We start from the raw sequence: 23,607 nt of genomic DNA, 5'->3' as shown, positions 1-23,607 counted from the left end.
TGCTTTCAACTCAGATCCAGATACTTCTGATTGCTCTGATACTGTGTTTCACATGTTGCTTAGTGATTCATAAGTGCCACTGACAGGACACACAATGGATTGGGTACTGGGGGTACAAAAGGGGTTAAGATGCCCTTCAAGATTCATTTAAGAAAGAAATAAACATTTTGACTTGCCAAGTATTAAAATAAGTAAATGTATGGGTGTAACAATTCAGGAGCATCCAGATCCAGAGTGCCATAAAAGCTAGGCCTGCGTTCCCTACATTTATGCTAACACTAGATATTTTAGTTTTTTAGTCTTCGCCAAATCTGATGATATCTTAAGTGTTTATTTGCTTGTTCAGGTTCTTTGCCCATTTTTCTTTTGGCTTGTTTATCTTCAGTAGATATGTAAGAGCTATTTATTAAATACTATGCATAGCACTGGCTGGTTTGGCTTAGTGGATTGAGTGCTGGCCTGCGAACCAAAGGTCACTGGTTGGATACCCAGTCAGGGCACATACCGGGGTTGTGGGTCAGGTCCCCAGTTGGAGGTACAAGAGAGGCAACCACACATTGATGTTTCTTTCCCCATCTTTTTCCCTCCTTTCCCCTCTCTCTAAAAATAAATAAATGAAATCTTTAAAAATAAATAAATAAATACTAGGCATATTATACTCTGTCTTACTGTTACAAATATTTTTCCTTTTTATTTTTTCTTTTCATTTTTTGTTGTTTTTCCTAAATATGTGGTTAATATAATTAAAAAAAATAAAACAATAGTGATATCATTAAGGACTAAAGAATAAAAGTACAATCAATATTCAGTGCATTTACCACTTTATTTTATTTTATTTTATTTTTGTTTAGATTGTAGAAACTTTACTCTTTTCCTTTATTTACTGTTGTGCAATTACAGCTGTGCCCTTTTCCTTGCATTATTCTCCCCTGCCCTGCCCACCCCCACTTCCACATTCAGTCCTCCCCCACCCCATTGTCTTTGTCCGTGGGTCCTTTATACATGTTCCTTGATGGCCCATCCCACTTCGTTTTAATAGAATACTTTTATCTTTGATTTTTGTTTATAGTTGGAGAAAAGTTATATGTTTCTAATTTTATAGGGGGCAGAATAATATGATAGTGAAGGATCTAGGCTTTGGAGTCAGAGTGACTTTTTGGACAATGACATTCTGTCAGATTGTTATGAGACTGAAATAAGAATGCGTTGGGGGTATGCATTTTGAATTGCCACATAAATGGAATACAGTAGTAGCATTTTGTGGGGGGAATAAGGGTGCTATTGGCTCAAGAGATTTATATGTAAGTTAGTATTTTTTCTATTATTGGCTAGCTTTTCTAATAAAAATTACCTTTTATAATTAAGCTTCAAGCCTGACTTAAGATGTCTGCTACTTTAGATGCTAAGTTCCTTTTACCCTTTTCACTTAAATTTCAGTTAAAATAACTTTATTATGTAAACTTGCCTAATGACTAGATTTTCTTTGGTTGGAACTGACTCTACCACCTATTTAACACTTGCATAACTTTTGAGCAAATTTTTAACATCACTTATCTCTCCTTTGCATACTTAGTAGAATTATTGTGAAGATTAACTGAGATGCTGCATGTGAAGTGCTGGGTACACAGCAAGTGCTAAAAAAACAAGTAAAAAAAAAGTCAATTTTTCCATTTTGATTTTGGAGTTCTCTGTCATGCTTCTAAACTTTTATTCTAATTGTAGTTTCTGGGTTTTCTGTTTGGGTTTTTGTTTTTATAATTTGGATTACAGAGGGGGTGGAAACTTTAGGTAGCCAAGAGAGCCTTGTTCTTACGGAATCAGTGACCATTCCTGTGTTCCTGGCACCTTCAAATACTGTATAGTGCTGCTCTGTCCTGAGGACAGCTTTTAAGATGACCCTTTTAATTCGTTCTCTTGCTTCCACATGTGGTGGTGAAGGTATCTGTCCCCTTTAATAAGTCATAGTCAATAGTCTTGATTTCATTATTATATGAGTAGCTTCCCCTGCTGTTTTCCATAGAGATGTTTTAAGGGATAATATGTAGGTACTGGCCATCTTAATCTCCAGGCTGCTACAAACCAGTTGAATAAAGATCTTTTAAAATTAATATTAGAGCCCTGGCTGGCATAGCTTGGTGGATTGAGCGCGGGCTGCGAACCAAAGTGTCGCAGGTTCGATTCCCAGTCAGGGCACATGCCTGGGTTGTGGGCCGTGGCCCCCAGCAACCGCACATTGATGTTTTTCTCTCTCTCTTTCTCCTCCCTTCCCTCTCTAAAAATAAGTAAATAAAACCTTTAAAAAAATTAATATTAGAAAATGAAACAAAACAAAAAAAACTCTTTCAATCTATTATATTGATTGGTATGGGGATATGACTTGGCATGATGTTTTTCATCTGGAATGTGTTCTGGACCCCCAAGGATATATATATCACACTGGCTTCACATCGACTTGTGTAACTTTGGGGATTGAGTTCAATATTGAGACTGGTCGTGGTAAGCCCTGGCATCCTCAAGGGATGGGGTAGGGCAAGCCAAGCTTCCATGATGAGAGAAACTCCTGGTTGAATTTCCTAGGTATTCCCATTGATTTTTATTTGTAGGCTCCTTCGGCCTTTCTACCTGACAGTGGCATGAGGTTCATCATCAGGGGGCTTATTTAGAGAAATAAATGGATTTTCCTTGGTGACTGAGAAATAGCAAGCACTTACATGGGGCCCACTAGTATGAGATATCTGTGTTTCCCCTCCCACCTTATACTCTTCATCCTTTCTCCACAGAATATGAAGTTATACGAACTTGCTTAAACTGCATACATTTTCATCTCTGCCTTTTTTTGGTTGTTGTTAAATGAGCTTTATTGAGATATAATTCACACACCATAAAATTTGTCCATTTAAAAGGTACAATTCAGTGGGTTTCAGTATATTCCCAAGGTTATGGGGCTATCACCACTATCTAATTGCAGAATATTTTCATCACCCCAAGAAGTTCTGGACTCTTTAGCAGGCACTCCTGATTACCCTCTCCCCTCAGACTCTGGTAAACCACTAATCTATAATCTGTCTCTATGGATTTGCCTATTCTGGATATCTCATATAAATGGAATCATAATATGTATCCTTCTGTGTGTGGCTTCATTCACTTACTACATATAATGTTTTCAGGTTCATCCGTATTGTACAATAGCATCTACCAAAATTTTATTTCTTTTTATTGATAAATTCTGCTGTATGGATCTATTACATTTTATTTATCTGTTTATCAGTTGATGGACATTTGGGTTGTTTTCACTTTTGGGCTATTATAAATAATGCTATTAAGAACATTCATGTACAGGATTTCGTGTGAACATGTGTTTTCAGATGTCTTGGGTATATATCTAGTATTCTAGTAATTGCTAAGTTATATGGTGTCTATGTTTAGCATTTGAGGAACCTCCAAACTATTTTCCAAAGCTGCTGCATCATTTTATGTTCCCATGTGCGAGGTATGAGACTTGCAGCTTCTCCATATCCTCACCAAGTCCAAGGTATGGACAACTTGTTATTTTTGTCCATCTTTTTTATTTTGCCATCCTACCATGTGTGAAGTGGTATCTCACTGTAGTTTTGATTTGCATTTCCCTAATGACTAATTATGTTGAGCAGCATTTAAAGTGCTTATAGATCATTTGTATATCTTCTTTGGAGAAATGTCTATTTTGGTCCTTTGTCCATTTTTAAATGGGGTTATTTATCCTTTTACTATGTAGTTATAAGTAAGCATTCTTTGTTTTTGGAATTAAGTCCCTTAGCAGATACATGATTTACAAATATTTGCTTCATTCTTTGAATTGCCTTTTCACTTTCTTGATAGTTCCATTTGCAGCACATTCTCCCTTTGTTTTTAACTTTTGTTTCTATTTGTCCATAGCATCTATCTTTTGTATCTATCTCTGTTCACAGTACTACTCAGTGTTCCTAAAGACTGCTTCATCCATTAGACTTACATTTACTGGAAAGAGTATGCTAACTCACAGAGAAATGGTATAAATAGGGGTTGAATCAGTATAGGCACTCTGGATCTTCTCACTTCAATATTCTTTTCTTATTGTCTCATTACCTTTAGATATCCCTCCTCACTTTCTTCTTGCATCTTACAAGTATGACTAGGTGCTTCCCTCCCCATCAAGACTTTCTGTTTTGAAATAAGTAAACAGATTCTTCTAGGAGATCCTTTGTCATTGCTATGACAGAGGAAGTAAAGACAACAACTAACTAATTGACTGAGCCAACAGTTTAGTTCTCTGCCCTCCCCATCGTGATTACCACCCAATATGCCTGCATGTCATGCTGACATTAGTTCTCTGCTCCTTCCTTAGAGCCTAAAGGAGTGAGAAGATGTATGGTCATGTGGAAAAACATTCAACTAGGTTGGAGTCAGGTCTAGTAATTCTGAAATACCTACCAGATGTTTTGTGTACACATTATATCAGCAGATATAAGGCAAAAACATGTTTAATTTACAGATGAGGAAACAAAGATCCAAAGAAATTAAATAACTTTTTGTAATCATTCAGCCTGTATGTACTGATCTCCTGCTATTAACTTGTACTGTTCTAGACCTTGGAGATATAGCAGTGAACAGAACAAAGACATAGAGCTTCTATTCCAGCTTTACAAGTAGTGGTAGGATTTAAATTCAGGTATGGCTGACTTACATAGCCATATCTTTCTCTTTTTTTTTATTGTTGTTCTATGACAGTTGTCCCAATTCCCCCCACCCCTGCCTCTTGTTCTCTCCTGCCCCACCCACTCCTCCTCAGTCAATCCCCACCCTGTTGTCCATTACCATGAGTCCTTTATACCTGTTCCTTGACTAGACCCTTCCTCTTCTTTCCCCAGTTATTTCCCTCCTCTCTGGTCACTGTAAGTTTGTTCATTATTTCCATGTGTCTGGTTCTATTTTGCTTATTTGTTTGTTTGTTCATTAGGTGAGATCATATGGTATTTGTCTTTTGCTGCCTGGCTTATTTCACTTAGCATAATGCTCTCCAGTTCCATCCATGCTGTTATGAAGGGGTGGAGCTCCTTCTTTCTTTCTGCTGCATAGTATTCCATTGTGTAAATGTACCACAGTTTTTTGATCCACTCATTTAGTGGTGAGGACTTAGGCTGTTTCCAGCACTTGGCTATTGTACGTTGTCCAGCTATGAACACTGGGGTGCATAGATTCTATTTAATTGGTGTTTCAGGGTTCTTAGGGTATAGTCCCTGCAGTGGGATCACTGGGTCAAAAGCCAGTTCCATCTACAAAGCCATTTCTTTCCGTGTATAACTGTCTCCTTGGTTTTAGATTCTTCCCTTTATGATTAGCTGTATAGCTTTGAGCAAGTAGTTTGAACTCTTGAAGCTTTAGTCTTTTTCATCTATTAAATTGCCTCACAGGATGAAATGACAATGTGTGTGAATTTTAAAAGCTATATTATGTAATATTGTTATTTGATTTAAGTATCTCATACGGGACAGGGTGTACAGGGGAAATCTCCGTATCTTCATTTCATTTTTGCTGTTAATCTAAAACTACTCTATAAAACTGAAGTCTTTATATTTAAAAAAGTTATATGCTCTGCTTATTAAGATTGAACTGTATAGTTTTTTAAAAATCTGCTTTTTATCTATGAAGATTCATATATATCAGTACAAAAGGTGAAAGCCTACAGTGAATTTCCCAAATCCTCCCTTCAGAGATAACTTACTATAAAAAATTAGTGCATAGTTTTCTTCTATACTACATTAAAGTTTTAAAAAACAGCAAGCAGCTTTCTCACTTAGTGATGGTTTGGATGTCTTCCTATGTCAGAAGATGTAGATGTGCACCATTTTTAATTGCTTTTGCATAAACTAGATAAACTATCAGATCCTAAGAAGCTTACTTGCAACATTGCCTTTTTCTGAGGATGAGGAAAGTTATTCCTTTTGCTGACCTATGTGAATTCTGTCTTTGAAAATAATAAAGTGCATTTTCTTCCAAATAATCCTTAATTTTGATTGACAGACCTTTTCCCAAAGTAATTTAAATCAGTGGAATAGCAGAATTGGACTTACACAAGAGTTTCATTTGTAGCTATATTTTTCCAAATATTATCCCAATACTATTTAGATTGAAAATTTATAATTTAAAATGTTACTTAGTCAAGAAGGCTAAAAAAAAAAACACTGTTCACTTGTTTTTAGAGAACTGCCTTGTAAAATAAAGATTATAGATACTTTTTAATCTTACAAACTGTATCGATTTTGGAATCAAATAGTGACCAGTCAGCTAGAACTCTTACCTGTTGAACTATAAAGGATGTCCCCTGTGGCCGTGTTGCATTGGTGGAATGCTTTAAGCACTTTAATCTAATGCAGTAGGAGAAAATTAAGCATAAAAACCTATCATACAAGAGAGTGGGCACTTAATATACATTAGAATTGGAAATGAGAAAATGAACTTTTTATATTACTAGCCTAAATGGCATCAGTGATTCATAATTAATTAAAATGCATTAATATTTAGGATAAAGAGAAATACCAAATATATAGAGAACATAGTAGGAACAAAAGATATAAATGAAAAAGTGCAGTTATTTTGATTTAAACATACATGCTTTGGTGTCAGTAATGGGGTCCAGGTGGGATTAACCAAGGAGAAATTTTTGGAAAAGAGTTTAACTAGAAATGGGAAGGCAGAGAAAGTTATAAATTAATAGAAAGTATTAAAAGCAGAAGGCTCCTTATTTTGGTATAAAAGATAGTATAGAATTTTTATCAACATAAACTTATTATAGCTCTTCTTTGAACTCTTTAAACAGAAAGAAGTCTTTCTGTTGGTCAGCTTCTGACCAACACTACTGACCTTCTAAGGTCAAAATTCCTGGTTCTCAGCCAAGGAGAGTACTAAGAAACATCCTAAAATTGTTTTTAATCTTTAGTTCCCAGTGAACCTAATATGTTGATAATGTAATTTTTATTAGAAACAAAAAGGAGGCTATTTGGGACAGCTGGGAGGTTTTATTTTGTTTTTGGAATTCTCAGTTAGAGTGGAACCATCTTTAGACAGATAACTGTGTTGGTTGTATGTACCAGTGACCTGTCCTCACAACCTCACTGACTCCCAGATCGTCATTGCGAGTATAACACTTACAATTTAGAATCCTTATGTACTTGCATAATAGCATAAATTGGGAGACCATCCTGGAAATCTTTTTAATATCCTAAAAATTGTGATTTGTTAGTTGTATATATAATAAATTTTTAAAAATTCTTATTTCTATGTACTGTATTTTGATGTGTAGAAATCATCTGACTATTTGACTTGACTATCTCAGGTTGTAAAAGAGTACACTAGTATATTGAACTTCTTTAATGAAAATTAGGGACTTTAAGATGAATTTTTATAATGTTTATAGTTGAGAAGGAAGCAGACTGGAGGACAGCACTCCCTTTGCATAGTTTCTGCGTTACCCAGAGCTCTCTGGCAAGTCTTCTGATAAGTGTAGGCTGTAGAGGACCAGTCAGTACTTCAGTGAGATCCAACAAGTGGGCCTTCTGCAGTCTGCCATTCTCATCTGTGTTAATATTTTCAGAAAAGCAATAAATGTTTTTCTTTTAAGTTAAAGGAGAATTTAAATAACTTAAAATCAGTAGGCCTTTATCCTAAGTAGTCTAATAAAATCTTTAATAAAGTACATTACTGTCTAATGGTAAAATTCATCCTTCTTAGTGTATAGTTCTGAATTTTTACATCTACAGTCATATAACCCACCACAATAAGACATAGAAGAACATTTTTTTCCTGCTCCCAAAGTTTCTTTGTGCCCCGTTGTAGTCCACCCTTGCCCCTACCTCCTAGCCTCTGTCAACCACTGACCTGTTTTCTTTCCTTATAATTTTGTCCTTTACAAAATATAAATATAAATGGAGTCTTGGATCTATTTCTCGACTCTCTCATATATCCATATGGCTGTCCCTTTGCCAGTACTACAGTATTGTTATTTACTATACTTTTTTAGTAATACATACAGTATATATTACTCTTCCATTGATTTTTTTCTTGGTGTGAAATGAGTATTAATTGGAGTTAATGCTTTTCTAATATTTGTCATTAGCATTTTTAAATTAAACTTCATATTTTAAAAGAACTGTAGATTCACATGCAGTTGTAAAATAATACAGAATTTCCCCCAGTAAGACTACTGTCTTGCAAAATTATAGTACAGGGCCACAGCTGGGATGTTGATGTAGATATGCCATGACACACGATGTACCTGTTACTGCCAAGAATCCCTCCTGTTGCTCTCTTATAGCCACACCCACAAATCATAGATTGTTGAACTTATTTTCCTTCTTTAGATTTTCAGTCTCCTGACACATGTGTGACTGAAATCTGTATTGCCAATAACAAGGTAACTTCCAAGTTTGAAAATCTTATTCAGCTTTTATTGACTGAATTGAGTAATACAACACTCTGACTCAAAATAAGTTTAACATAGACAAAATGTTTATAAACCATCAGTATTTAATAAAAATAGCCAGTACAACTAATAGATTGCCTATTGCTTTTTCTTATCAGCCAGAATTTGACTTGGTGCAGATAAGAGAAAAAAATTTAGTGGCATGAACAAAATAGAAATTTCCCTTTCATGTAAAATTCAGTACAGAAGTTGTAGTGTGGGACTGGCTGTGCAGGCCCACAAAGTTGTCAGGAATGCAGGCTTCTTCCTGTTTTCCGTTCCGTTACCCCAAGGTTATGACCATTGTTTTCTTCATTCAGGATAACAGAAAGCTTGCTTCTCTGCCTTTATCCATTCTTCACATTGAAGCCTATTTAAGTGTTCTAAAATAATACTATTATCACCTTGAAAGCAAAGGTTCTTGTTGCTAAGTCTGTGGTGGGTTTTCATTTTATTGAATGTTCAGTTGTCGCTGATCTTCATACATTGCTTGCCTCCTCACAAGGTTATCATCGCTTTGTACGCGTTGGCATCAGTACGCCAGGCCAGTGTACAGCTGAGCCCACAAACACTTGGCATACATATTAATCTAAATAATAAACTAGTTGGAATTTTTAGGTGTTTTGATAAAGCTTTAATTACTTTGGTTGATACTTCAGTCAGACTAACTCATGTGGCTTTAGGGTAATAATTTTGAATACTAAAGAGCTTAAACAGCATGCTGATAATATCCTGGTGTTCGAACTTATTAGAAATATGAAGGATTTAATCCATATATTATATCCTGAATTTTTCCCAAGATTTTTATTTGTACTATATATCATTTACTAAATAGACTTAGTCTTTAGTAAGAATCTGATGATTTTTGTTATCCTTTGATATTCAGGCTTATAATAGGTCAAATGCCAATTGTAGAAATTACAAGACCTGGTTCTCTGGTCCATGAAGAGTCTTGGGGTGTAAAAAAAATGTCTTGGAACCATTTAAAATGAAATATTCTTTGAGCTACTCTAATCAGTTAGTCTAAAAAGTGAGGTGTTACACACAAAACATCCTTGTCTTATTTCCACTTCTCCACTTAGGAGTAATCAACATAATTCACAGTCTTGCTTGATGTAGCAGACTTGTTAACTAGTTTCCTCCACTTAAAATGAGTTATCACATAACTCATTTAATTTGAGTTTTTAAACTCTAAACTTCAAATTAAGCAGGTCTACTCTATATCTACCTATAAAGTTAAGGTTATTATCTAAGCACAGCATTAAAATAAATGTTTAAGAAAATAAAATGTCACTGAGGCAGCACAGGAGGGCAGGTATAAAGTGTGCCATAGATTCAATGTACCCCTTTTTAGAGACCTGAACAGAGAGGGGCAGTCCTCCTCTCAAGCAGGTCTCACGAGGTTTCTAGTCTTCTTTCCTTTTGCTGTTAGATGTTTATCTTTTACCCTAAATGCCTTGTAAAACTTCTGCATATATTTCATTCAGTTCTAGAATGTTTTATAATTTGCTATTTTTTAATAAACTTGTATTTTGAGATATAAGTTGAACTATGACTATTAAAATAAAATAAATGACTATAAAAACAAACAACTTTTTAGGGGGAGAGGTATATGCGTATACTATTCCAAAATATTCTCATAAATGGCTATTTCCTTATTTAGCTTGTCACTGTTACAGATTTATGTCTAACTTCTGCTGTGTCTTCCTTCTGTTCTTGCTGTTGTTTCACAGACTTGACTTCACTCAGAAATGAGTTTAAGTAGTTGACACTTTAGGAGTTTCTCAGTCGAGAAGCTAGACTTAAATCTCTGAAATACCCTGGAGTCAATATAGTGTTGCTATTCCCCCTCAACCCAGTAATAGAGTGGAAAATTAGAAAGTATATGGGCTTCAGAGTCATACAGTTAAAAAATTGGCTGTACCATTACTGGTTTATATGACTATGAGCAAATAATTGAACTTTTCTGACCCTGAATTTCAACTCCTGAAAACTGTTTAATTTGAGCAGAGTTGATATGGGGAGAGCTGGCACACAGGAACTCTAATAATAACCTCCATTCTGTCCTCAAATAATTGAGCATAGCTTTAATTTAGAAAGTTTCTGTACTCTTAAAGATGCACTAATGGGGTCTTATTTCATGATTCTTTAACCTTTTTTATGCTCTAATCTTCCCTAGAACCAAGTAATTGTAGCAAGTGGATTTGAAAAAATAGACTAAGTATTACTGGAAACCTGTTAGAAGGTGTTGACACCTTGTGTGGTTAACTGAAGTTTAAGCATTAACAAGAGGCTTAGCCTTTATTAGATTAACAAGAACTGATACCTATGGTTTGGTGTCTTATAAAGTTAACAGTAGCATTGATAATAACTAGTATAATTTATAAATAAAACGTCTGCTACATTCTAGGCAATGTCCATATGCTATACTGATTTCTTTCCCCATTATTCCTCTGTTAGGGAATTGCATTTCTAGCTGTTAATTGCTTATTGGTTTTAAATAAGTTTGTTCTTAAGTTATTGTAGCTTTGTGGGCCTCACTAGGGTCATGTACTATTCCCTTAAATGTACTGTCAAGCCATTTTAGGCACCAAATCAACCATACCTGCACCCAGAATAGACCCATTTACTTTGTTTATTCCTTGTGACCACCATCACCACTTAGGGGACTCGGCTACACCCTGGCAGTGAAAACCATTTCTTTTTCTAACTTGAACACCCTTGTCCAAGTTTCACTGAAAAGTATTCTTTATCACCTCCTGGAACTCTGAGCTGTATGATCCCTGGAAGTGATACCCAGATACTTCAAAAGTGGGTCCACTTGATTCTTTGCATATATTTGTGCAGTTCATGTCACTAAATTACAGAACCTATTTGTTATTAGTCTACATAATTACCTAACAAGATTTTATATGACTTTCTGTAGTTGCTCTTCTTTAGAAACACTGGTTTAGTCCTATTAGCCAGTGGTGAAAGTAAACCTTGAGTTCTTTTGATACCATTTCCATTTGCTGCCAATATAGTCCTGGTAATTGAGCCTTCTTAAGCTTCACTTTTAGCACAAAAAAAATTCTTTTTTAAATTGTGGTAAAATAAACATAAGTTAAAATTTACCATTGTGACCATTTTTAAGTGTTCAATTCAGTGGCATTAAGTATGTTCATGGTGTTACATAAGCATCATTACTATTTCCAGAACTTTCTTATCATCCCAAACAGAAACTGTACCCATTAACAGTAACTCCTCATTTGTCCCTTATTCCAGTACCTGGTAACCTTTATTCTATATATTTTCTGTCTCTATGAATTTACCTCTTCTAGATACTTCAGATAAATGGATTCATACAATAATTGTTCTTTTATGTTTGGCTTATTTCACTGAGCATAATTTTTTCAAGGTTCATGTTGTAGCATGGATCAGCTTTTTATGGCTGAATAATATTTCATGGTACGTGTATACAAGGTCTGTCCAGAAAGTATCCAGCCGTGTGTGTGTGTGTGTGTGTGTGTGTGTGTGTGTGTGTGTGTGTGAGAGAGAGAGAAAAATAAAGGCATTTATTAAAGAAAATACAAGAAACAAGAATCATTGTACATAGGACAATGATGCCTCAGTCCCTTTCAAAGTAAGCACCTTGGGACCTCACACAGTTCTCCCAATTGCCATCAGCTGCCCATTGTATTTTCCTGAATCTCATTGACTCTGAAATCTTCCCTTTCAAAGATGATTTTAGTTTTGGAAAAGCTAGAAGTCACAGGGTGCCAAATCTGGGCTATAGGGGAGCTGAGTTACCTGGGCGATTTGATGTTTTGCCAAAAAGCTCTACATAAGACATGTAGCATGAGCGAGTGCATTGTTGTGATGAAGATGCCAATCACCAGTTGTTCATAACTGCAGCCTTCTGAATTATCTGAGTATTTTCCATAGAGAAATGTGCAAGCTTAATGCAAAATTTGATGCAGATTCATTGCTTTCCTCACTCAAGGGCCACACAATATACAGGCTCACTCAACAGCGTCTACCACCCCCACTGATTAGCATAGTAAAGGCATCATTGTTCACACATGCACATTCCAGTCCACTCTCCTTGGCTGCCAGGTTACATTCGTGCTGCACAAACTGTTCTCATTATATTAACGAGGGTTAATATAATGGACTTTTTCCCAACAGACCTCATGTACAACATTGTGTTTATCCATTCATCTGTTGATAAGCACTTGTTGTTTCCACGTTTTGGCTATTGTGAATAATACTGGTATAAACATTGGTATACAAGTATCTTTTGAGTTCTTTTTTTCTAACAGTGTCAAATATCTTTAAGTTTTGGTGCTCTGACTGGGAATTGAACTGGTGACCTTTCAGTTTGCAAGTCAGCACTCAACCCACTGAGCCACACCAGCCACGGCTTGAGTTCTCATTTTCATTTCATATGGGTGTGTACCTTGAAGTAGAATAGCCAGTCATCTGATAATGCTATGTTTAATCTTTTTAGGAATCGCCATATTATTTTCCACGGTACTGTACCATTTTACATGCCCACGGGCAATGTGCAAGGGTAATAGTTTCTCAATATCTTCACCAATACTTGTCATTTTTCACAATTTTTTGTTTTTTTTAATGATAGTCATGTTAGTGGAGGGGGAGGCAGAAAACCAATAAAGAAATTAATAAAATAAAATAAAATAAAATAAATAATAGTCATGTTAGTGGGTATGAGTGGATCTCATTGCAGTTTTGAGTTTTCATTCCCTTTATGACTAAAGAGCCTGAATATCTTTTCATGTATTTATTACTATTTGTGTCTTTTTGAGGGAAATGTCTGTTCAGGTTCTTGGACTATTTTTGAATAGGATTGTTTGTTTTCTTGTTGAGTTATAAGAGTTCTTTAAATGTTCTTTCCTCTTCAGTATTTTTGGAAGATTTTGAGAATTGGTCTTGATTCTTTAAATAGTTGGTAGACCTGGGGATTTTTTTGGCGGAGGGAGGTTGTAAATTACTGACTCAATCTACTTGCTAGTTATACATCTTTTTAAATTACCTAGTTCTTCTTGAGTCAGTTTGCGTAGTTTGTGTGTTTCTAAGAATTTGTCTGTTTCACCTAGGTTATCCAGTTTATCAACATATAACTGTCCATAGTATTTTCTTATAATCTTTTTAAATAATATACTTTATTGATTATGCTATTACAGTTGTTGCATTTTTTTCTCTCCCCTTTATTCCCCTCCACCCTGTACCCCACCTCCCACCATCATTCCCCCACCATAGTTCATGTCTACGGGTCATACATATAAGTTCTTTGGCTTCTCCATTTCCCATATATTCTTAACCTCCTCCTGTCCATTTTGTATCTACCATTTATGCTTCTTATTCCCTGTACCTTTTCCCCTATTCTCCCCCTTCTCCCTCTCCACTGATGACCCTCCATGTGATTTGTATTTCTGTGATCTGTTCCTGTTTTAGTTGTTTGCTTAGTTTGTTTTTATTTTTGTTTTTTTTAGGTTAGGTTGTTGATAGTTGTGAGTTTCCTGTCATTTTACTGTTCATATTTTTATGTTCTTTTTCTTAGATAATTCCCTTTAACATTTCATATAATAAGGGCTTGGTGATGATGAACTCCTTTAACTTGACCTTGTCTGGGAAGCACTTTATCTGCCCTTCCATTCTAAATGAAAACTTTGCTGGATAGAGCAATCTTGGATGTAGGTCCTTGTCTTTCATGACTTGGAATACTTCTTTCCAGCCCCTTCTTGCCTGCAAGGTCTCTTTTGAGAAATCAAGCTGACAGTCTGATGGGAACTCCTTTGTAGGGAACTCTCTCCTTTTCTCTTGCTGCTTTTAAGATTCTCTTGTTATCTTTCATCTTGGGTAATGTAATTCTGATGTGTCTTGGTGTGTGCTTCCTTGGGTCCACCTTCTTTGGGACTCTCTGAGCTTTCTGGACTTCCTGAAAGTCTGTTTCCTTTGTTAGATTAGGGAGGTTCTCCTTCATTATGTTTTCAAATAAGTTTTCTGTTTTCTGCTCTTCCTCTTCTCCTTCTGACACCCCTATGATTCAGATGTTGGAACACTTAAAGTTGTCTCAGAGGTTCCTAAGTCTCTTCTCATTTTTTTGAATTCTTATTTTTTCATTCTGTTCTGGTTGAGTGTTTATTTCTTCATTCTGCTTCAAACCGTTGATTTGAGTCCCAGTTTCCTTCCCTTTACTGTTGGTTCCCTGTACATTTTCCTTTATTTCACTTTGCATAGCCTTCACCTTTTCCTCTACTTGCAACCATACTCAGCCTTTTCTGTGAGAATCCTGACTACCAGTGTTTTGAACTCTGCACCTGATAGGCTATTTCTTTATCGCTTAGTTGTTGTTGTTTTTTTTTTTGAGCTTTGATCTGTTTTTTTTCATTTGAGCCCTATTTTTTTTTGTCTTGGTGTATCTGTTACATAGAAAGGGCGGAGCCTTAGGTATTCGCCAGGGCAGGGCAACCCACTTGGCTGCATTGTGATGCTGTATGTGAGGGAGAGGTCTGAGGGGAACAGTGCCACTTGTTCAGCTCTTGCTGGGCTTTCAGTCACTTCCCCGGTCACCCACAAGCAAATTGAGACCTTCTGGTGCTGATTCCTGGGTGGGTGGGTCTGCGTACACTCTCGGACTCTGTGGGTCTCTCCAGCAAACTCTCCTGTGAGGCTGGGAGTTTCTCCTGGTGCTCCAACCCCTACAGGTTTTTCTCAGTCAGAGGTTTTGAAGCTTTATTTCCCTGCACTGGAACCCTGGGTTGCTAGGTCTGTCTTGCTCCACAGTTGTTCCCCCTGGCTTACCTGCCCGCAAATGTGGGAACACACACTTCGCCAGCTGCCACCTTGGCATGAATCCTCTCCACCCTGGCTGCCCATCTCCACTCCTCCTACCAGTGTGGGTGAATGTTTTTTCTTTAACTCCTTGGTTGTCGGACTTCCATACAATTTGATTTTCTGGCAGTTCTAGTTATTTTTTGTTTTTAAATTGGTTGGTGTCTTTCTTTTGGTTGTGCAAGGAAGCAAAGTGTCTACCTACACCTCCATCTTGGTTGGAAGTCCCCAAAATGAACTGATTCTAAATATACTACTTGTCTTTCTGGAATTGTATACTTCTGTTTATTTTGGCTGTGTCAAACCCTCATTTTGAAAAAACATATGAAAGGGTAAATTGTCAGTTTATTGAATCAAAGGAAAGATTAACCACCTAAATCTGAAATGGCAAGGTACATCTAACTCTGAGGAAGAATAGAAAAGAGAGAACTCATTACCTCTAGTAGTACCCTTGCCATTTCTCTTCTCTCTTCTCTTCTTTCTTGTAAGCTTTTTTAAATCTTCTGTCACTGCATACTGACCCACTCCATGTGATAGGAAATACGTGTGCCAACAGCACCAAAATTTTATATTTTATAGATTCTGTGATGGGGTAGGAACTGATTTTAACTTTCTAGATTCCAGATTTTAAAATCTTAGAAAATGATTTGTTGTCTCAGCAAAAGGTGCCCACTCATTGTCCACTAACTCTAGCCAGGGTCTTGTGGGAGTTTGACAGCTCTACCAGTAGTTATACAGAAGAAGAGGGGTGTGTGGAAAGAGTGAAGTTCTCAGGAGAATTGGGCTGGTGAATGGACAGGCAGGCAGTCTTATGAATGCCCACAATATCTCAAAACTTGTTTATGGCATGGGATGACCAAATGAATGCCACAGTGAGCAAATTTTCTAATCTTGAGCTGCTTTAGGGAATAGAGATTTAAATATTGGTAGTATATATGTGCTTTTAGACATTCTTGGTTAATAAAACCTCCCTCTGGATTGTCTAAGAGTTGCAGAAGTGCCATAGATATAATTCCAACAATGCGCGCATTTTCTCTCCCTCCCTTACTCCTGTACCCTTGTGACCTCCTTTTACTTGTGACTGCATTTACTTAACAACTTGAGATATATTTCACATACCATAAAACTTACCCATTTAAAATGTACAGTTCAGTGATTTTTAGTATATTCATGCAGTTGCACAACCATCACTATAAATTAGTTTTAGAACATTTTCTATATCCCCAAAAGAAAGTCCATTCCTATTAGCAGCCACTGCCCTTTGTGCTCATTTCCTACTCTCCCCACACCCCACCCCCAAGTTCCTGAAGTTCCTGGCAACCCCTCATCTACTTTATGTCTCTATAGATTTGCTTATTCTGGTTTTTCATACAAATGTAATCATATGTGGCTTTTTACATCTGGTTTATTTCACTTAATGCTTTCAAAGTTTATCCATACTGTAGCATGTTATCAGTACTTCGTTTCTTTTCCTTTTTTTTTTTTTGCTGAATAATATTATATTGTATAAATATACCACATTTTATTTATTTTTTAATCCTCACGCAAGGATATGTTTGTTGATTTTAGAGATAGAAAAAGGAGGAGAGAGAGAAAGATCAATGTGAGAGACAAACATCTATCAGTTACCTCCCTATGCTCTCCGACAGGGGATCTAGCTCACAACCTAGTCTTGTGCCTTGACTGGTATGCAGACCTACAGCCTTTTGGTGTACAGAACAATGCTCCAACCAACTGAGCCATCTGGCCAGGGCTGGCTATGTAACATTTTATTCCAGTTGAAAATTGGCACAGTAAAATGGGATTGAGGAATATTTCAGTTATGGTGAATGAATCTGAAACTGTAGCATATAAAGCCCAGATAGAGTGGGCAGAGGTAAGGGAAGTCAAAATAGGGGTAATAGAATTAGTGAATAGGAAGCTTTCCAGAGATCAAAAATCACAACAAAAGTTACAATGAGAATGAAAGAAACTATGATCAGGAAAATTTCAGAATTTAAAATATTGGAGGTTTTGAAAAACTATAAGGCCTATTCTGTATAATGAAGTATTATATCAGAATTTGATTTTCTAAGTAGTAACTTTAGTTAATGATATAATTGCCAAGAATCTTGATAAATTGACCTTTAAAATAGTTTTATATTATTTTAAATTATAGCCAACCTTTGCTTAAATTAGATTTACAGATTCTCTTTTGTATAAAGTTGGTTACATCAATCAGCCATAGTTTCTATAAAAGAAAAATCTTTTTCAGTGCACAATAGATTGTTTTGAAGTGTTTGATTGTAAAATATGAAGTGATTTGTACTTTTAATGTATAATTTTCTTCCAGGTTACAGTGTAGGATTTTGGAAGTCCTCCCTCCATCACATCAAAATGGTTTTGCTAATGGACATGTCAGCAGTGTAGATGGAGAAACTATTATTATCAGTGATAGTGATGATTCAGAAACACAAAACAGTTCTTTTCAAAATGGGTAAGTGATTTTTATTAATTTTTAAAATATGTATCAGATTGGCTAATCATATTCCGTTGAAACAGTTTTTTCTTTAGTCCCTTCCTAAAGAAAAGGACTTTCTTCTAGTTATACTGTGGTGTACTATTTAGCTCAATAATGTGATTCCACAACACAGTTAGGGTTTGTAAAACTGAAACTTATCTAGTTAATTCTAGGTAGCAGTTTAAGAGCAATTGAAGCTCATCTCATTCAATAACACATGTTCCACTTTTGTTTACTTGGGGAAATTAATTCTGTACTTTATCAGACTTACTTACTTTATGGTACATATGGTAAAGAAACTGTACCCTTCTGAAATTCAGTCAGTTGACAACCTGCATCAGCTAAGTGCTCTCTTGGAGAAAAAGCACATGAACATCTAGATAGGCGCTTCCTGCAGGTAAATTTAAAATCTCAGCTAGCCTTCAACTGATGAGCCTGTTTACATGTTTTAACTCAGCTCCTTCCTTTGTTCTCCACAGCCACCATCTAATTCTTCACTGCTTCATTCTGTTCCCTCTCTGCCTTTGAAGAATCTCAGACTTAAAAATGCTTTCTCCAGCCTGTCTTGTGTCTTTCTTTTACCTCCCTATTTTCAGTAAATAGTACCACAATCAAATAAGAAGCCTGAGACTACTCTTTCTTTTTTTAATTTATTGATTTGAGAGGGGTGGGGGAGGAAGAGAGAGAAGAACATCAGCTTGTTGTTCTCTCCTTGTCGATTCCTGTATGTGCCCAGACTAGGGATCGAACCTACATCATTGGTGTATCAGGTCAATGTATAACCAGTTGAGCTACCCAACAAGAGTTCTGCTCCTGAAATACTACTTAGTAACTATCAAGTTCTGCCTTTCAGAACCTTGTAATTCAAGTTCCCTTTTTTCTGACTTTAACTCTTGTATCTATATTCAGCATTTCAGCATTTACTGTGTCCTGGCACTATGCTAAGTGCTTGCTTTACCTGTTTGTCAGTTCTGGAAGAATATTGTTACTTTTACTTAACAAGAACTTGAGCCTTAGAAAGGTTTATTGGCTTTGTATGAGGTTATCTAGCCAGTACATTGGCTGACAAAAAAAAAATATATTTTTGGGTGAATGAATGAAGCATGATATGGTTCGATATACTAAGTCTTTCGATATACCTCACTATTTTTTCTTGAGTTACCACTATTCAGAAAAAGAAATTAATAGGTCACTTGTCTGTATCTCTTATTGAATATGTAGTTTAGCATGCAGAATTGGTGGATATTGTGGTAGTTAATGCACATCCTTTAGCAGCTCTGAGAGTAGTTTTACTTGGGAAGTAGTTTATCTGGGGGTTTTTTGGACTTTGGCAAAGATTGTAATCCTTCGAGTTACATATTAGATGTGTTTTGAACAGTTAAATACAGATTTTGTACATATTTTTTAAATGTTTAAATATGGTAACCATGTGTTTATAAAGTGTTTCGTAAAATAACTTACCATTTGTGGTTATTTTGTAGTGACTTAATATACTCTTGATTGTTTTTGGTGCTTTGGGATGAGGAATGTCTAGATTCTTAGGTTCAGCACTCTATTATTAAGCACGTTAATGTCCTTCTTTTTAGATTTTAATATGAGCTATCTGCATATTTGTGGCTAATTTGTTAATTTGGGTACAAAGCAAATTAATTCAGAATCTCAATTAGTGTGTGAACGTTTTGTCTGTTATATGTAACATTTAGAAGAATATTTCTATTTGTAAATCCTACTTGTGCCACTTATAAGAAGCTCATCACAAAGTGTAATTGAATTTGGCCAGAGGAGTAATTAGTAATACTTTCCTGCCTATGTAGTCTGTGCTTTCTCCTTTGAATATAGGTACTTGGAATAGACCCTTGATACAAGAAAACTGAATAAGCTAGGCTATTACTTTATTCATAGATATATTTAACCTGTTTATGGTTCTCAGAGAATCTGAGCTTTAACTATATATCAAAACCATAATATGTCTGGTTGTTTATATTGCTGTGGTATCCAGAGATATCAGGAACAGTAAAACATAGTCATCTTTGGATCTTTGCTCTGTTATTTCTATTAATTCCCTAATTTAAGTGATTTACTTCTGGCTTGCTCCCAGAACAAAACATAGTCTGGATTTTCTTATGTTTGAGTAGGTAGGGTGAAGGGAAAAGAACAATTCTTGATCAGGCATTTTCCACGAGTTAAACTGTGTAACAGCCTCCACATGTTTGTTTATTCCTCACACCCATTCTATAAGGGTAGATGGTCATATTCTTACATTGTTGAGGAGCAACAGAAGTTCCAAGTTAGAACATTTGCCCAGTATCACATAGTTGATAATATCTGCAAGATATACTAAAGTAGCATATTTGGAATTGTAGGTCCTCAAAATGATCACCAGCATTTTATGGAAGAGAGTGTGAGGCAGAGGCAGAGAGAGAGAGAGAGAGAGAGAGAGAGAGAGAGAAAGAGAGAGAACGTGTATAACATAATCATTTGCCATTTTAACCATTTTAAGTGTACAGTTTAGTGGCATTAATTATATTCACAGTGTTGTACAACTATCATTGCTATTTTCAAAACTTTTTCATCTCTCTAAACAGCAGCTATACCCATTAAGTAATAATTTCCCATTTACTTGTTCCCTCACCTCCTACTAATCTCTAATCTGGTTTCTCCTTGAATTTACCTATTCTAGATATTTCATATAAATGGAGTCATAATATTTGTCCTTTTGTGTCTGGCTTATTCCACGTAGTATAATTTTTCAAGGCATATTCATATTGTAGCATGTTGAAATTTATAACAGAATGAATGAAGGAAGGAAGTGAATGCACCCTCAAAGAGATGAAAAAGTAAGAAGTTGGTGGGGGTTCTAAATGTGTAGCTTCTCTGCCAATTCTTTTTTTTTTTTTTTTTAGATTCTGTTTATCTTTAGAGAGGGGGGAAGGGAAGGAGAAAGAGAGGGAAAGAAACATCTATCAGCTGCCTCTCACTCGCCCCCAACAGGGGACCTGACCTGCAACCCAGGCACGTGCTGTGACCAGGAATCAAAACAACTTTTCTGCCCTGGCTGGTGTAACACAGTGGATTGATCATGGGCCTGTGAACCAAAAGGTCACCGGTTAGATTCCCAGTCAGGGCACATGCCTGGGTTGTGGGCCTGGTCCCCAGTTGCGGACACATGAGAGGCAGCCACACATTGATGTTTCTCTCCCTCTCTTTCTCCATCCCTTTCCCTCTCTCTAAATAAATAAATAAAATCTTTAAAAGAAAACAGCAACTTTTCGGTTTACAGTCCTACATACAGTCAATCCACTGAGCCACACCAGGCAGGGCAGCCAATTCTTAAAACAGGGTAAATTACATTATCTCCACTTTTGCTCTCAGATTACAAAGCTACGAAGAAGAAATTTTTTTAAAGATGAATCTATTTTTTTAAAGATTTTATTTATTTCTTATTTTTATTTTTTAGAGAGGGAAGGGAGGGAGAAAGAGAGAAAGAGAGAAACATCAATGTGCGGTTGCTGGGGGTCATGGCCTGCAACCCAGGCATGTACCCTGACTGGGAGTCGAACCTGCAACACTTTGGTTTACAGCCCATGCTCAATCCACTGAGCTATGCCAGCCAGGGCTTCAAAGAAGAAATTTTAAAAGCAAATATAAGAACTCTTTGTTTTACCTAATTTTACAAATTCTACCTAAACTGGGTACTCTGCTTATTATTCTCTAGTTATTTTCTTCACCCAAAGAAAATATATCAAGTGAGTAATTAGAGTACCTACCTGACATAAAATAGTGCTTTGTATTTTTTTGGCTAACAGAATGGTGAGGGGTATCAGTAACATATAAAATCCTAGCTAAAATAAATACACATTAGATTGTATTATAGTACTCATGTGTTCTTAGAAACTGGATTTCCATTTAAAATCTCACATTTCCACAAGAATAATTAACTGATTTGTGTCTTTGCTCTTTTTAGGAAGAAAAGAGATGCAATTGATCCCTTATTGTTCAAGTACAAGGTGCAACCCACTGAAAAAGAATTGTATGAGTGTGCCATTGTTAAAGCCACACACATCAGGTAAAATTCAGTGTCTTCTCTGCTGTTTTAAAGTCATATAATTATGTTAGGTTAAGAGTTGGTGTAAAACAAATGGGTAGCGTTACAAGTGGTCACTTCTTTTTTTAAAATGAATGGGCATTAATATGCTCATAGACTGATAAAGTGGACCCTGATAGATTCTATGAGCCCTTTATTAGCAACTATCCTCAAATAGTCTTCACATCTAAGAAATTATGAAGGATCCTATTTATGGTAGAAGTGCTGCTCATTAGGGGACCCAGTTTTCAAAGCTGAGAAATCTGATGGTACTTAGAAATGTGTCAGTCATATATATAATATTTTATTCATTAGGCACAAACGTCTGATCAGTCTCTTCTCATTCCTTAAGAAAGTTAAATAATAAAAGTTGAGTATCTTTAAAAATTCATCTTTGAGACATAATCAAAAGAGAAAAGTAGTGAGTGGTTTACATTTTTGAAAATCAGCACTATGCATAATACATTGTGGGACATTGTATTATGCCCCTTGTATTGTATTATCCCCATTACTGCCCATTGAGGTTAGGCTCCTAGACGCCCGAGAGTGAGTTGACGTCGCCAGCCAGCTGTCAACTCGCTGCGTAGAAGTTGGTGTTGTATTTCCTTTGATGTAAAATATTTCCACTTATTCTCTCATCTCTGTTGCCCCATATATACTCATATGTTCAAAGAAAAGTGATAATATTGGGAGGACCTCTACTTAAAAACATTATAGTTTATTTACCCATAGAAGCTTTTAATGTGGCCTTTTCTTAAAAGAAATACATTGAATTTAATTTTAAAAAATTACTTTCCAGAAATACTTGTAAGTTGTTTATTGTTTTTGTTTTGTTATAGTGGTGTTTATTACTGTTATTGTTACTCTATTTGAATTTGGGAGCAAGAGATGATCAAAAATAGTATATTCTTGGGACCATAAGAATTCTTTATCCTCTTTAATTTTAGCACCATGAACTTGTTGGCTGCCATGTGGAATTTAAATACAAAATATTTAAGAATTTTATAAAAATTCATGTTCAACACTGTTCACAATATCAGTTTGAATCTTGGTTTACATAGTGTTATGTGATACCTGGTAGGCTGCTGATTCTAATTTTTTAAAGAATTTTAATGTTGATAATTTGTAGAAATGATCTTCTAATTTTACAAGATTTGGTTTATTCTTTATAGTATATTTTTCTTGAGGAATATTTGATTTCTAAGTGGCTCCTAAGCAATAAATGCATAGACAGTCATTTTTTATCCTCACCAGAGGATATAGCCATTGATTCCAGACAGAGGAAGGGGAGAGAGAGACAGAGAAACACAGATGGTTGCCTCCTGAACACACCCCAACTGGGGACAGAACCTGCAACCTAACCATGTGCCCTGACTGGAAATTGAACCCACAGCCTTTTGGTTTACTGGATGATGCTCCAACCAACTGAGCCACATTGGCCAGAGCACATATACTATTTTTTAAAGATTTTATTTATTTATTTTTAGAGAGGGAAGGGAGGAGGAAGAGAGAGAGAAACATCAATGTGCACTTGCTGGGGGCCGTGGTCTGCAACCCAGGCATGTGCCCTGACTGGGAATCAAACCTGTGACACTTTGATTTACAGCCTGTGCTCAATCCACTGAGCTACGCCAGCCAGGGCTTGCACATATACTATTTTTAATGGACTTTTATAATAGATCCAATCAAGTTGATCTTATTCTATATAAA

The 23,607-nt window shown here is 36.0% G+C and overlaps 1 protein-coding gene across 2 annotated transcripts in view; it reads left to right on the top strand.

Moving 5' to 3' along the window:
• BAZ1A (bromodomain adjacent to zinc finger domain 1A) overlaps nt 1–23,607 on the top strand; it is an 84,677-nt gene that overhangs the window by 14,065 nt on the left and 47,005 nt on the right. For both annotated transcript variants that reach the window (XM_045848534.1, XM_045848533.1), the window contains 2 exons: nt 17,646–17,789; nt 21,778–21,879. In XM_045848534.1, the coding sequence (XP_045704490.1) occupies nt 17,646–17,789; nt 21,778–21,879 (246 nt within the window). The remainder of the gene's footprint in view (nt 1–17,645; nt 17,790–21,777; nt 21,880–23,607) is intronic.

This window comes from Phyllostomus hastatus, unplaced genomic scaffold, assembly GCF_019186645.2.
Source record: "Phyllostomus hastatus isolate PE091 unplaced genomic scaffold, TTU_PhHast_1.1 phas_contig_62, whole genome shotgun sequence".
Classification (NCBI taxonomy): Eukaryota; Metazoa; Chordata; class Mammalia; order Chiroptera; family Phyllostomidae; genus Phyllostomus; species Phyllostomus hastatus.
This window is presented reverse-complemented; position numbering and strand designations above follow the sequence as displayed.